Raw genomic sequence first — 12,443 nt, 5'->3', positions numbered from 1 at the left:
TGAAAACCAAAATGCATGTTAAAAGGACATATGTCCAAAAAGTAACCTCTAAAAATGTTCATTTCAAAACGTATAATTCACATCTCAGTATGTATATTGAAACACCGCGTTTAGATGCGGCTTGTAAAAGCATTCCGTCTGATGATGGAGTCATCTGTAATAGTAGCAGCATTTTTTTTAAAAGTGAGGCTAGTGCAGGATCACGCAAACGTGACGCCTTATGTCGTTAACATGAAAAACGGTATTGAGAATTCCAAAGAAACTCAATGATTCGTTGTGCTCACATAGATATTTTTGTTATAGACTTGCAGCACATAAAAAGCACATGATTTCATATTGTTAAACTCATTTTAGGGAAGTAAGAACCCTCTGGTTTGGGCAGTTTTTTTCTGGTCATCTGCTCAGAAGCTACTCATTGAAAACGAGCACCTGTGTCAGTTAAAATAGAATAAAGTTTTTTTTCAAGTTACAGTGAAGTCTTCCAGCATTCCTGAATATATTTTTTTTTTTAAACACAAAATACAAAAATAAAGCTTTTCCTCATTTTTTCAAAAAATGTAAAAATATTCCTCTGGTGCAGTAATGTTGAGAATGTGAGCACTTAATAAAACGTCTTTAGCACAAATCTAGTGCAAAAAAAAATAAAAAATAAAACCAAATATTTAGGAGATAGGGCAGCAGTGTTAGTTTTCCTTTTGATATATTTTTTATGCACAGTTGTCTTGTGTTGCACTAGATTCAAACTGGATAGATTTTATTAAAGAAGCTCATGTTTTAAATTTCCTTTCTTTCCATTTAACTTGGCTTTGTGGGTCGTATTCTTTTAGTCCTTTTAGTTACTGTGGTGTATTTGAAAGGTCTCTGTAGTTCCGCCACACCCTTTAGGTACCTCTTCAAAAAATGCACGTCTTGCTGGGTTTCTCTAGTTTTCGGTCCCTTTCGAGGCCTTCCTTTTTTGGTAAAACCAATGTACCAGCCGGAATATTTCGCTGACATCAAAGCTGTATAATTGTTTTCTAGCACTTTTTCAATGAAGACACATTCTTTGCTTGTTCCCTCTGGCTGTAAGATACATAGACAAAAAACAAACTTGTCAGGAAGCAGCACAAAAAATTAGGTCTTTGTGTCCTATGTAGTGATGAGCGAGCATTGCCCTTAGCGAGTACCTGCCCGCTTGAGAGAAAAGGTTCGGGTGCCGGCGGCGGGCAGGGAGCTGCGGGGGAGAGCAGGGAGGAACAAAGGGGAGATCTCTCTCCCCCTGCTCCCCCCTGCTCACTGCCGCAACTCACCGCTCCCCTGCGCTGGCAGCTGAACCTTTTCTCTCGAGCGGGCAGGTACTCGCTAAGGGCAATGCTCGCTCGAGTAATTGCCCTTAGCGAGTATGTTCGCTCATCTCTAAGTCCTATGTCAAAGCATAACAAAAACATACACTGCGGTAGTTTGTTCTGGATTGTAAATTACACTTGAGCTAACAGTCAACTATATCCAACTAGCCTATATACAACTAGCTTGCATAGGAGGGTGGCTCAAAAGAAACTCTTATTGTAGAAGAGCCACATCAAAGCAAGTTTGGAGTTTGTCATAAAATATCACCGTTACCTAACTAAATATTATCCTAACAGTGATGTGATGTATGGGGGTTTCAGCCTCACGCCCAATGTACACGGGCGGATCTGATTTGCGGAACCTGCGCAGGTTACCCACATGGAAGATCCGCAAATCAAGCCACCCATAGAGAAACATGGGCGTCCGCAAGTGCAATAAAGCATGAGGATTTGATTTGTGGACCTTTTGGTCCAGAAAAAAAAGAAAATCGTAGCATGCTCCATTTCACCGCGAATCCAGTATCAATGGCTTCCATTGAAAAAGAAAAACTCCACTGCACATGTGACGTGGCGCGCCAGCCGGTGCTTCTGCAAAGATCAGCAGTGAAGAAAAGAGAAGACCCGGATGGGTAAGTAGAAGTCCCGCAGTGTCCTCGGCCACACACAGGGTTGGATTCCCCACCCATGTCCATGGGGCCTCATATGGTGGGAATACTTCTCCTGCAGTAGACAAATTCTTTAAAGAGTACACAGGTTTCAAAGATGCTAAAACCAAAAGCCATGGGCGTAACTACCGGGGTAGAAGATATAGCAGCTGCTTTGGGACCCAGCAACTAAAAAGGCTCATTTCTACTCAGACATGATGCAGTTAGTGATGACTATGGATAATGGAACGGGTTATAAAAAAGTGAATGTTGCCCCATTCTCCATTTTACTATGGAGCACCATAGTTACCACTGCTGTCTGCATTATTACCTCTCTTCTGCATTCCTTTTTATACTATTTCTGTGTTGTGACATCACTGCGTTATTCCTGTATATTTGCATATGACATCATTATATGTTTTTTTGTCCAATGTTGTGTAGTCATGGAGAACTTTTTTGTGTGCAATATGCCTTTTTTATGATGTTCCTAATCTGCCATTACTATTTGTATCATTTCTGTGCTGTGACATCACTGAGTAGATTATCTCTGCATAGTGACATCACTGTGTGCATTATCCCTATAGTATGTCATCACTATGCACAATATACCTCTAGTGTAACATCATGGTGTACATTATGCCTGTGCATTAGAAAGACCCAAATCTAGTTGCAATCAAAATTATTCAAGCTCCCATAGCAAATTGGGTTTCTTCAAATCTCACCAAGTATATTTCATTCTGTTCATGTCAGATGACTGTGAAGGTCATTCCAGAATCTTCTAAGACTACAGAAGTCGTCAAAAGTAGCATTTTGTGCTGAATTTGGGGAACCTGCTTGTTATATTAATTGTGTTGAGCTACTTGAACTGTTCTTGTTTGATTGCCTTTTTGCAAACAGCTGAAAGTTAGTAAACTTGGGAAATAAACCTAATTTGCAGTGGGATCACGGCAGGCAGAAAAAAAACCTAATTACTTAAAAAAAATCTTCACAGAATAGGATTAAAAAATAAACTTTATTGACTTGAATTAAAACCAGGGCAATTTGGCAAATAGTGGCAGATAAAATTACAACATTGATGAGAGGGGAGCCCAGGTATGCTACACTTATGAGAGGTCAGAAACGCTATCTTTTCTCCTTAGGGAGAGCAACTATAAAGTAAGTGAGGAGACTCAAATGGCCATGCATGCTTCTCTGGGTAATATGCAAATAAGGGAGATGGAATAAATCCTCCACAGGGCCACCTATTGAAAGGCAGCATTCCTTCAAGTCAAAGTCAGACTTTTTATACAAGCCTTGTTACAATGACCAGGAATTAAAAGCAAATCCAGACTTCATGTACAGACAGCTGTTTCAGGGTTTTTGCCCTTCATCAGTGTACAGTAGGAGTCTGGCTTTGCTAGTGAGAGGCCTGGGATGGTGGGTCAGAAACGCTATCTTTTCTCCTTAGGGAGAGCAACTATAAACTAAGTGAGGAGACTCAAATGACCATGCACGCTCCTCTGGGTAATATGCAAATAAGTCTTATTTACACTTATAAGAGGCCCCTTCAGCGAAAGGCAGTCACCAAAAATGGGTTGAAATAAAATGGGACATATTGATGAGATGGTCTGTGACTATCACAATAGTATTCGTTCATTTGGAAAGAGGTAGTTCAACCACAAACATCAAAGAAATTAGGTCCCTATGGCGACCTGGAATGGTGAGGGGCCGAAACATACAGGAGAAGAGCGTGGGGTTTTATTTCAAACATAAACCATAAATGCCGAAACATATTTTCAAACTTGGCCAACAAAAGGAACAGGAAAGATTTTCTCGAGTCTTTTTAAAGCCTAAACGTCCAGTGAGCTTCGAATCGTGGTCCAATTTTAGTACATAAAGTGCAGTTTTTCTAGTGCATAAAATTAATTAAATTGCAACCATAATCCATCTTTAACCCCTTAAAGGGGTTGTCCCGCTGCAGCAAGTGGGGTTAAGCACTTCTGTATGGCCATATTAATGCACTTTGTAATATACATCGTGCATTAAATATGAGCCATACAGAAGTTATTCACTTACCTGCTCCGTTGCTAGCGTCCCCGTCGCCATGGTTCCGTCTAATTTCGGTGTCTTCTTGCTTTTTTAGACGCGCTTGCGCAGATGGATCTTCTCCCTTCGGCTGGTCTCGGAAGCATCGGCGTTTTGGCTCCGCCCCCTTGTACGCGTCATCGCGTAGCTCCGCCCCATGACATGTGCCGGTTCCAGCCTCCTGATTGGCTGGAATAGGCACGTGATGGGGGCGGAGCTACGCGTTGACGCGTACAAGGGGGCAGAGCCAAAACGCCGATGCTTCCGAGACCAGCCGAAGGGAGAAGATCCATCTGCGCAAGCGCGTCTAAAAAAGCAAGAAGACACCGAAATTAGACGGAACCATGGCGACGGGGACGCTAGCAACGGAGCAGGTAAGTGAATAACTTCTGTATGGCTCATATTTAATGCACGATGTATATTACAAAGTGCATTAATATGGCCATACAGAAGTGTATAACCCCACTTGATTTCGCGAGACAACCCCTTTAAGGACACGGCCTATTTTGGCCATGAGGATGTAATGATTTTTGGGGGATTTTCATCTCCACTTTTCAAAAGACGTAACTTTTTTTTATTTTTCTGTCGACACGGCCGTATGAGGGCTTGTTTTTTGCATAGTGAACTTTTAGCGGTGACATTTTTGGGTACTATATTATAAAACTGTTATTAATTTTTTTATGATAGCAGGGAGAGAAAACACATCAATTCTGCCATTGTTTTTTTTTTTTACAGCGTGAGGGCTTATTTTTTGCGTGACGAGATGTAGTTTTTATGGGTACCATTTTGGGTTACATACACTTTTTTTGATCACTTTTATTGCGTTTTTTGAAAAAAAGCAGAAAGAAAAAAATAAGCATCTTCCCTCCGTTTTTAGGAGGGGGTACGCTTTTTGACGTGCAGCATAAAAAGTGTGTTCAATTTGTTGTTCAGTCGTTATGGATACGACGATACCAAATATGTGGGAATTAAAAAAATTTTTAACGCTAATAGGGAAAAAAGCACCAAAAGGTTTTTTTTTTTACATTTTTCATTTTTTTTTTTTTTTACACTATTTTTATCTTTTTTTTTTTTTTTACACTTTTTATGTCCCTGTAGGGGACTTTTACCATAACACCTATGATCTCTTCTGACCTCACGCTATTCGCAGGGTGTAAGTGTACATCCTGTTGCGCTACGTACCCCTCTGCCAGGATGTACACTTACGCCTGTGGCGTTAAGGGGTTAAAGAAGAGATTCAATTGTTTTTAGAAGATGATTAAACAATGAGTCAATCTTGTAGCCATCCTTAAGTAGTTTCAGAAGTACTTTTGAATGAGTTGCCCCCACAAAATAAAATCGACAATAGAAGGAACTCTATCTCATGTATCTGGAGGATAATCTTTTTTCATCATGGATGTTAAATTGCTATGAATAGTAAGTGAAGCTACAAGATTAGCAATTCCCTCCAAAAGTTGTCTCCTAGCAGAAAATGCACTTTTAATTGCTAGGAGTTCTTTATTTCCTTTAAGATGAGGGCATAATTCCTTTAAGATGAGGGCATTCGGTGAGTGCAACAACTTGTCTCCAGACTACTGAGACAGGACCGCCTCTACTGTTGAATTAGATGCATCAACCTCGACAGTGGAAGGAAACTCTGGATATGGATGAATTAATATGGGTGCTGATGTGAATAGTCTTTAATGAAAGCATCGTGAGCAACTGGTGTCCAAGTAAAGTGAATGAATGAAGATTGGTAACCAACCATGGTATTGAGTTTTGTTGGACGTGCTTGTACTTTTTTGATCCTTACCCTTGAATACATTTAACGCCTGATGTTATGAGATTTTTGCTGTGGTGGGTATTTTCATACACCAACCCAGGGGCGTAAATAAAGGCTCAAGGGCCCTCATGCAAAATGTGAGCTGGGGCCCCCCGTCTATCTGTATCTGTACCCGTACCCATACCTAAACCATGCTGCACAGAGACATAACTTGAAGCTTCTGGGCCCCAATGCAAAACCTGTAACAGGTACCCCCAACTATAATGCTTTATTCATAGTACTGGGCTTCCTATATGGAGAAGAGAGGCCTTATGGACCCCCTAAGGCTCCTGGGCCTGGGTGCAACCGCATCCCCTGCACCCTCTATAGTTACGCCCCTGCACCAACCCCTATTCTACCTTACAAATAAATTCTTATATAACTGACGGTTTAACTAATATGGTATCATTATCAGTTGTATGAGGAACATATATTAATTAAATACCCGTTATGGATTTCCAAGCAGAATCATTATTCTGGCTGGGAAAGAAATGATTCAGGCACATTTAATATACCGTATATACTCGAGTATTGGCCGACCCGAGTATAAGCCGAGTCAATAAGTTTTACCACAAAAAACTGGTAAAACTTATTGACTCGAGTATAGCCTACCTATACTCGAGTATATACTAGGTAAAGAAATAATGCAATAGTCACCTCCCAGCCGCCGTCTGTGTCCCCAGCGCGATGGTCTCCCGGTGGTGCGGCAAGCTGCTTGAGAATTCTCCCCGCTGTAATCTCCCTGCTCGGCTTTGAATTCCCCCACTGTCTGCACTGTGTAAGTAAGCACTGTGATTGGATCGAGCGCCAGCCAATTACAGCCATTCAGTGATGTCATCCACTGAATGGCTGTGAATGATCGAGCGCCAGCTGTGATTGGCTGGCGCTCAATCCAATCACAGCACTTACCTACACAGCACTGATGGTGGGGGAATTCAAAGCTGAGCAGGGAGAGGACAGCGGGGAGAATTCTTAAGAAGCTTGCTGCACCGGCGGGGAAACCATCGTGCCGAGGACACAGACACAGGCTGGGAGGTGAGTATTGTTGGTTTTTTGTAGTTTTTTTTTAACTCACTCAAGTATAAGCCGAGGGGGGCTTTTTCAGCATAAAAAACGTGCTGAAAAACTAGGCTTATACTCGAGTATATATGGTATATAGGTATGGGTTGTCCTCTTTGAGTATTTGTGCTCTTTTTACAGACTTTATTTAAATTCACCATTCTCCTCCAATGTGCTTGCGCTATCCAACAGTGATCCCTACTGAGCATGTGCGCCTTTTAAATCTTCTACAATAACTGGTGAGTTTTAAGTCGTTAATGGGGGCGTATTCAGACTCAATGCCTTAGTTCCTCAGCGCCTAAGGTAGCGTGAGCTGTAAATACAGCCCTGCTCTCAAGTAAAAAGTAGGTTTAGGCAGACAATTCAGCTGACAATGATTAGAGAAAAAAATGTATATAGCGTGTTTCCAGTTAATGGATGGATTTTGAGTAAATAGCCAATGAATTTTTCCAAAATAACTTCAAACTTTGTAGAAGTAGTCACTGAAAAGTGAATAACTTCATGATGTTCAAGCTCGAATACTTGAAGCTGCACAGCTTCATAAGTAACAGGCCCTGACAATAGCTGTGATCCATCAACTGTTTCCATGTCTATGGGTGCTAACCTTCACAATGTAATATTATTATCATGAGCAACGTTTATGTCCATGAAATTTCCACCAGCCCCAGAGTCCAGGATAGCAGAACAAGAAACCTCATGTGTTTTAGTGTGGACGTGTATTGGCAATATACATTAAGACTGGTGCCAACACTCTGTCTTCACCCTGTGCCACAAGAGAAATTAAAGGAATTCTTGCATCCAACATATCAGATGCTTCCAGTTAAATCTATTCTTTTCCATTAGTGACAGTAATTGTCTGGGTTTGGGCAATTAACGGCGTAGTGCCCTGAATCCCCACAATAAAGGCAATAGTTTTCTGTACATCATTTCTCATTTTCTAATGCATTGAGAGGCTTTCAAATTAATCAGCAAAGGTTTAGAAACGGATTCTGAATTTTGCCTGATCCCCAATGTTGATTAGCCCTTTGCAATCCAATTTTGGATTCAGAGTTTCCTAGGGGGCTTTCTGTTTCTGCCATTATACAATGGCGCCATCTGCTGGCTAGAGCCAGTACTCCAGTGCGGCCAGTAATACACAGTAAAAATACCCTGCCGGACATCTACTGACGCTGGAGCTGTACAGCCTTCAATTAGAATGTCTTTAGACGTCAGATAGTGGATTGGAAAGGGTTAACTGAAAGTAAAGTCAGGCTTGTTTCCAAATACAAACAGCTTTCACCGGTTTCTTTTAGTAAGGCCGGATGCACGTGGCCGGGTCGGATTCTGACTGCAAGATGTCACAGTGGAATCAGACTCTGTGCATCGGCAGTGACCCCCACGTACCTGTCTTGTAGTCTTCTCTCTGCTCTGTGTATGTGTCGGCTGGCGCGCCACCGCACATGTGCAGTGCAGAGAGTCGTACCGGCTATGATGTAGAACTGCGGTGACTCGCCGCACGGCGAAGAGCTTCCATTGACTGGAACCAGCTTCCCAGTGGACAGTGGAGAAATTCTGCGGTGCATTCAGCCATCGAGTGATTTCCTTGCCACAGATAATGCCGTTCAGCATCAGATGTAACACAACAATTAGGATCATCAAATACTGATATTAACCCCTTCCCGCCCCATGACGTAAGGGTACGTCATGAGAGCGGGGTACTTCCCGCAAAATGACGTACCCTTACGTCATAGGGATAGCACGAGATCATAGCAGATCTCGCGCTATCCCGCAGCGGGAGCCGGCTGTCACTAGTAGCCGGCGTCCTGCTGCGACAGCGGGGAGCATCGGAGATGTGCCTCCCTGCTGTTGACCCCTTCCCTGCCGTGATCTAAGCGCGCTCCCTCTGTGACTCTAGCCGGCTCTCGCGATAACATTGCAAGAGCCCGGCTGGTTGCTATGGCAACAGGACGCCAGATACCGGCGTCCTATATTGCCATAGCCTGTGATCGCTATAGTAAGCGATAAGGCATGGCAAGAGAGAAGTCCCTCCATGCCTTATCGTAGCGATCTGCAGTCCTGCTGTGTAATTTCCTCAGAGGGACACAAATTGTGTAAAAAAAAGAGAAAAATAAAGTACAAAAAATAAAAATGTAAAAAAAATTTTTTGCAATGCTTTTTCTCATATTAGCATAAAAAAAATAAAAAATCCCACATATTTGGTATCGACATGTCCATAACGACGTGTATAATAAATTGAACACACTTTTTTTCCTGCACGGCAAAAAGCGTTAAAAAAAATGCTAAAACACTGAGGCAAAATGCAAATTTTTAGCATTTTGCCTCCCAAAAAAATGCAATAAAAGTGATAAAAAGAAGTGTGTACCGCAAAATGGTACCAACAAAAACTACAGCTCGTCTCGCAAAAAATAAGCCCCCACAAGCTCTGTCCATTGTAAAATAAAAAAAGTTATAGCACTTTGAATGCAGTGAGTTTAGAAAAAAATAATAATTTCCAAAAAAAGGGTTTTTATTGTGGAAAAGTGGAAAAACTTGAAAAAAATATAAGAATTTTGGTATCGTTGTAACCGTACCGACCCGCAGAAAAAAATGTAGTGTGTCGTTTATGCTGCATGATTAACACTCTAAAAAAAAAAAAAATCTATGGCAGAATTGATGCATTCTATCTCCCTACGATCATAAAAAAATAATTAAAGTTTTACAATATTGTCTATGTACCCAAAAATTATACCAATAAAAACTACAGTTCGCCACGCAGAAAACAAGCCCTTATACGGCCGCGCCGACAGAAAAATAAAAAAGTTATGGCTTTTGAAAAATGGAGATGAAAAAATACCAAAAATCGCTTGGTCCTCAACGCCAAAATAGGCCGTGTCATTAAGGGGTTAACTGTAATTTTTTCCTACGACTGGTAAATGGAGCAGAGTACATCTGAAAATATACATGGCATTGATTGAGAAAAGCTCAGTATGGGTGACAATCATCACTGAACTTTGTATTTGTACAGTATCTGTTTTTTTGTTTTTTTTTTCTTCTTCACTTTCTTTAAACAATGCCAAATTTTTGTAATTCGGAAACTTGTTTCCTCAAAACCATCACAGTAGACTCCATTTTTGAGCCAGAATAATCTCTCAAGGTCTGGAAACACGTTCGGATGGATCTTGTTACTGAACCAAGTCTAGTCAAGTAACAGTCCAGATTCAGTACACAGACAAGCAGCAACAGTTTTAGGTGTGAGGCAGGGACATAATCAAAAGGGATCCAAATTTGGTATGCAGATACACAGCAACAGTTTGCAGCAGGGACGTAACGATAGGGGATGCGGTTGCACCCCGGCCCAGGAGCCTTAGGGGGCCCACAAGGCCTCTCCTCTCCATACAGGGAGCCCAGTACTATGAATAAAGCATTATAGTTGGGGGCCCTGTTACAGGTTGGTGGTGGTTGATGGGACAGTCATATGGTCTATGTGGAGGTACTGTCTCAGCTTCCATTTTACTAATTACTTATTGATGAGGAAGCCTTGGAAGCTCTGAAGGAACTGGTGGTCTTAGGACTGGAGCTACAGTACATAGACAGTGGGTGGTGCAGAGCTCACTGGAGGCTGTCAGGTGATGGGGTGCACCTACAGCATAAAGTATTGCAAAATGAAAGGGATCACTGTAGCTGCTGAAATCAGCTGCCTATCACACTGCTGGTGGGGATTTTGACGCAGTTTTTGATGCAGAAATGCTGCAGATTTTTCCATGGAATTCCCTACTGTGAAAAATATGCAGCATTTCTTCTATGCGTGAGCGGACTCTAACAAAATAATCGTGCTCCAATTGCCCTCTTAGTGGTAACAGTCTGCCTAATTTCTACCTTAGTGGTGATAGTGTCCCCACGAGACTCATTAATAGTATTTGCAATGCCCCCTTAACAACACTTGTTCCAACTGTCCCCCTAATAGTAATAATGTCCTTGAGTTTCCCCATTGTGGTAACAGGGCCACCTTAATAGTATTTATAGTGCTCCCAAAATAGTACCAGTGCCCCAAGTGTCCCCAAATGCCCTCTAATAGTACGTGTCCCCTTTGTGGTAATAGTGTCCCCAAATATCTCATTAGTGGTAACAGTACCCCCGAGCACTCCCTTAGTGGTAACAGTGCCCCCAAGCACCCCTTTAGTGGTAATAGTGCCCCCTTAGCTATAAAAGTGAACCACAAGTATCCTCTTAGTTGTAATAGTGCCTCAGATACCTCTAAAGTAATTATGCCTCTGATTTTAAAAAGTGCCCAGTCCCTAAACTTGAAGAGCACAGAGTTCTCCTTTGGCCCGACACAGGTGGCACGATGGAATGACATTATCCTGCCACCTGCGTCAGGTTGCTGAAGGTCCGGCCTCTATTTCTGTGTTCTTCTGCAGCCTGCAGGGCCGCTGAACACTTTGGCTTGTGCTGTGGCTGCTTTTCTTTGAGAGGAAAGAGGTTGCACTTCAAGTCAGAATGATAGCAGGCAGCCCTGCAGCCTACAGAAGGATGCGAAGAAGCAGAGGCCAGGACAGTCAGCATATCAGCAGAGAGAAACCAGGCGACCCCAAACATCTACTGGGAGCCCAGCAGGCTGCTGCCTCAGCCCACCCTTGCTGATGCAAGTCACCTTCTGACACTTTGCAGTGCCTGAAGCCAGTATTGGAGCTCTTACCAAACCATTGTTGAATACTAGAGATGAGCGAACCTACTCGGCCACGCCCCTTTTTCGCCCGAGCGCCGCGATTTTCGAGTACTTCCGTACTCGGGCGAAAAGATTTGGGGGGCGCCGTGGGTGAGTGGGGGGTTGCAGCGGGGAGTGGGGGGGGAGAGGGAGAGAGAAAGGGCTCTCTCTTAGTACAATTTTGTCACCGGTACTCAAGAACTTCAACAGGTTCAAAGGCAGGCAATTAAAGTAATACAAGAAATGGGTGGACTACAATACCCAGAGAGACTTTGGGGTTATTTAGTTTAGAAAAAAGATGGCTAATGGGCGACCTAATAACTTTGTATAAATATATCAGGGGACAATACAGAGATCTCTCCCATAATCTATTTATACCCAGGACTGTGACTGTAACAAGGGGTCGTCCTCTATGTCTAGAGGAAAGTAAGTTTCTATATCAATATAAAAGGGGGTTCTTTACTGTAAGAGCAGTGAGACTATGAAACTCTCTGCCTGAAGACATGGTGAATGTGAACTCACTAAAAGAGTTCAAGAGGAGCCTGGATGCCTGAGTGCAACATTATTACATTCTGTGGTCGCTAGCTTTAGAAGCAGGATCTTTGATCCAGGGAGTTATTCTGTTTGCCAGATTTAGAGTCGGGAAGGAATTTATCCCTAGAATGAGACAAATTGGCTTCTACCTCGTTGGGTGTTTTTCCTTCCTTTAAGGTCAACATTGCAGGATTATAAACTGATCTGGAAGGGCATACAGTGAGTCTGCAAAGTCTTCAGACCCTTTAATTTTGTTATGGTGTTGCCTTATGCAAATTTATGAAAAAACAAATTCAAGTTTTCCCTGTCATTCTGCACCCAATGCCCCATAA

The 12,443-nt window shown here is 42.3% G+C and overlaps 1 protein-coding gene across 2 annotated transcripts in view; it reads right to left on the bottom strand.

Annotated features, from left to right (window-relative positions):
- The window catches only part of FGF18 (fibroblast growth factor 18), a 184,461-nt gene that overhangs the window by 15,449 nt on the left and 156,569 nt on the right, over nt 1-12,443 (bottom strand). Inside the window, exon 6 of one of the 2 annotated variants that reach the window (XM_066589455.1) lies at nt 890-1,062. In XM_066589455.1, coding sequence (XP_066445552.1) covers nt 890-1,062 — 173 coding nt within the window. Of the gene's footprint in view, nt 1-678; nt 1,063-12,443 lie in introns of those variants that run through there. The other variant, XM_066589454.1, reaches the window with a different exon arrangement.

This window comes from Eleutherodactylus coqui, chromosome 2 (assembly GCF_035609145.1).
Source record: "Eleutherodactylus coqui strain aEleCoq1 chromosome 2, aEleCoq1.hap1, whole genome shotgun sequence".
Taxonomy (NCBI): Eukaryota; Metazoa; Chordata; class Amphibia; order Anura; family Eleutherodactylidae; genus Eleutherodactylus; species Eleutherodactylus coqui.
Note: the sequence above shows the minus strand (reverse complement) of the source record. Positions and strands in the feature narration are given on the sequence as shown.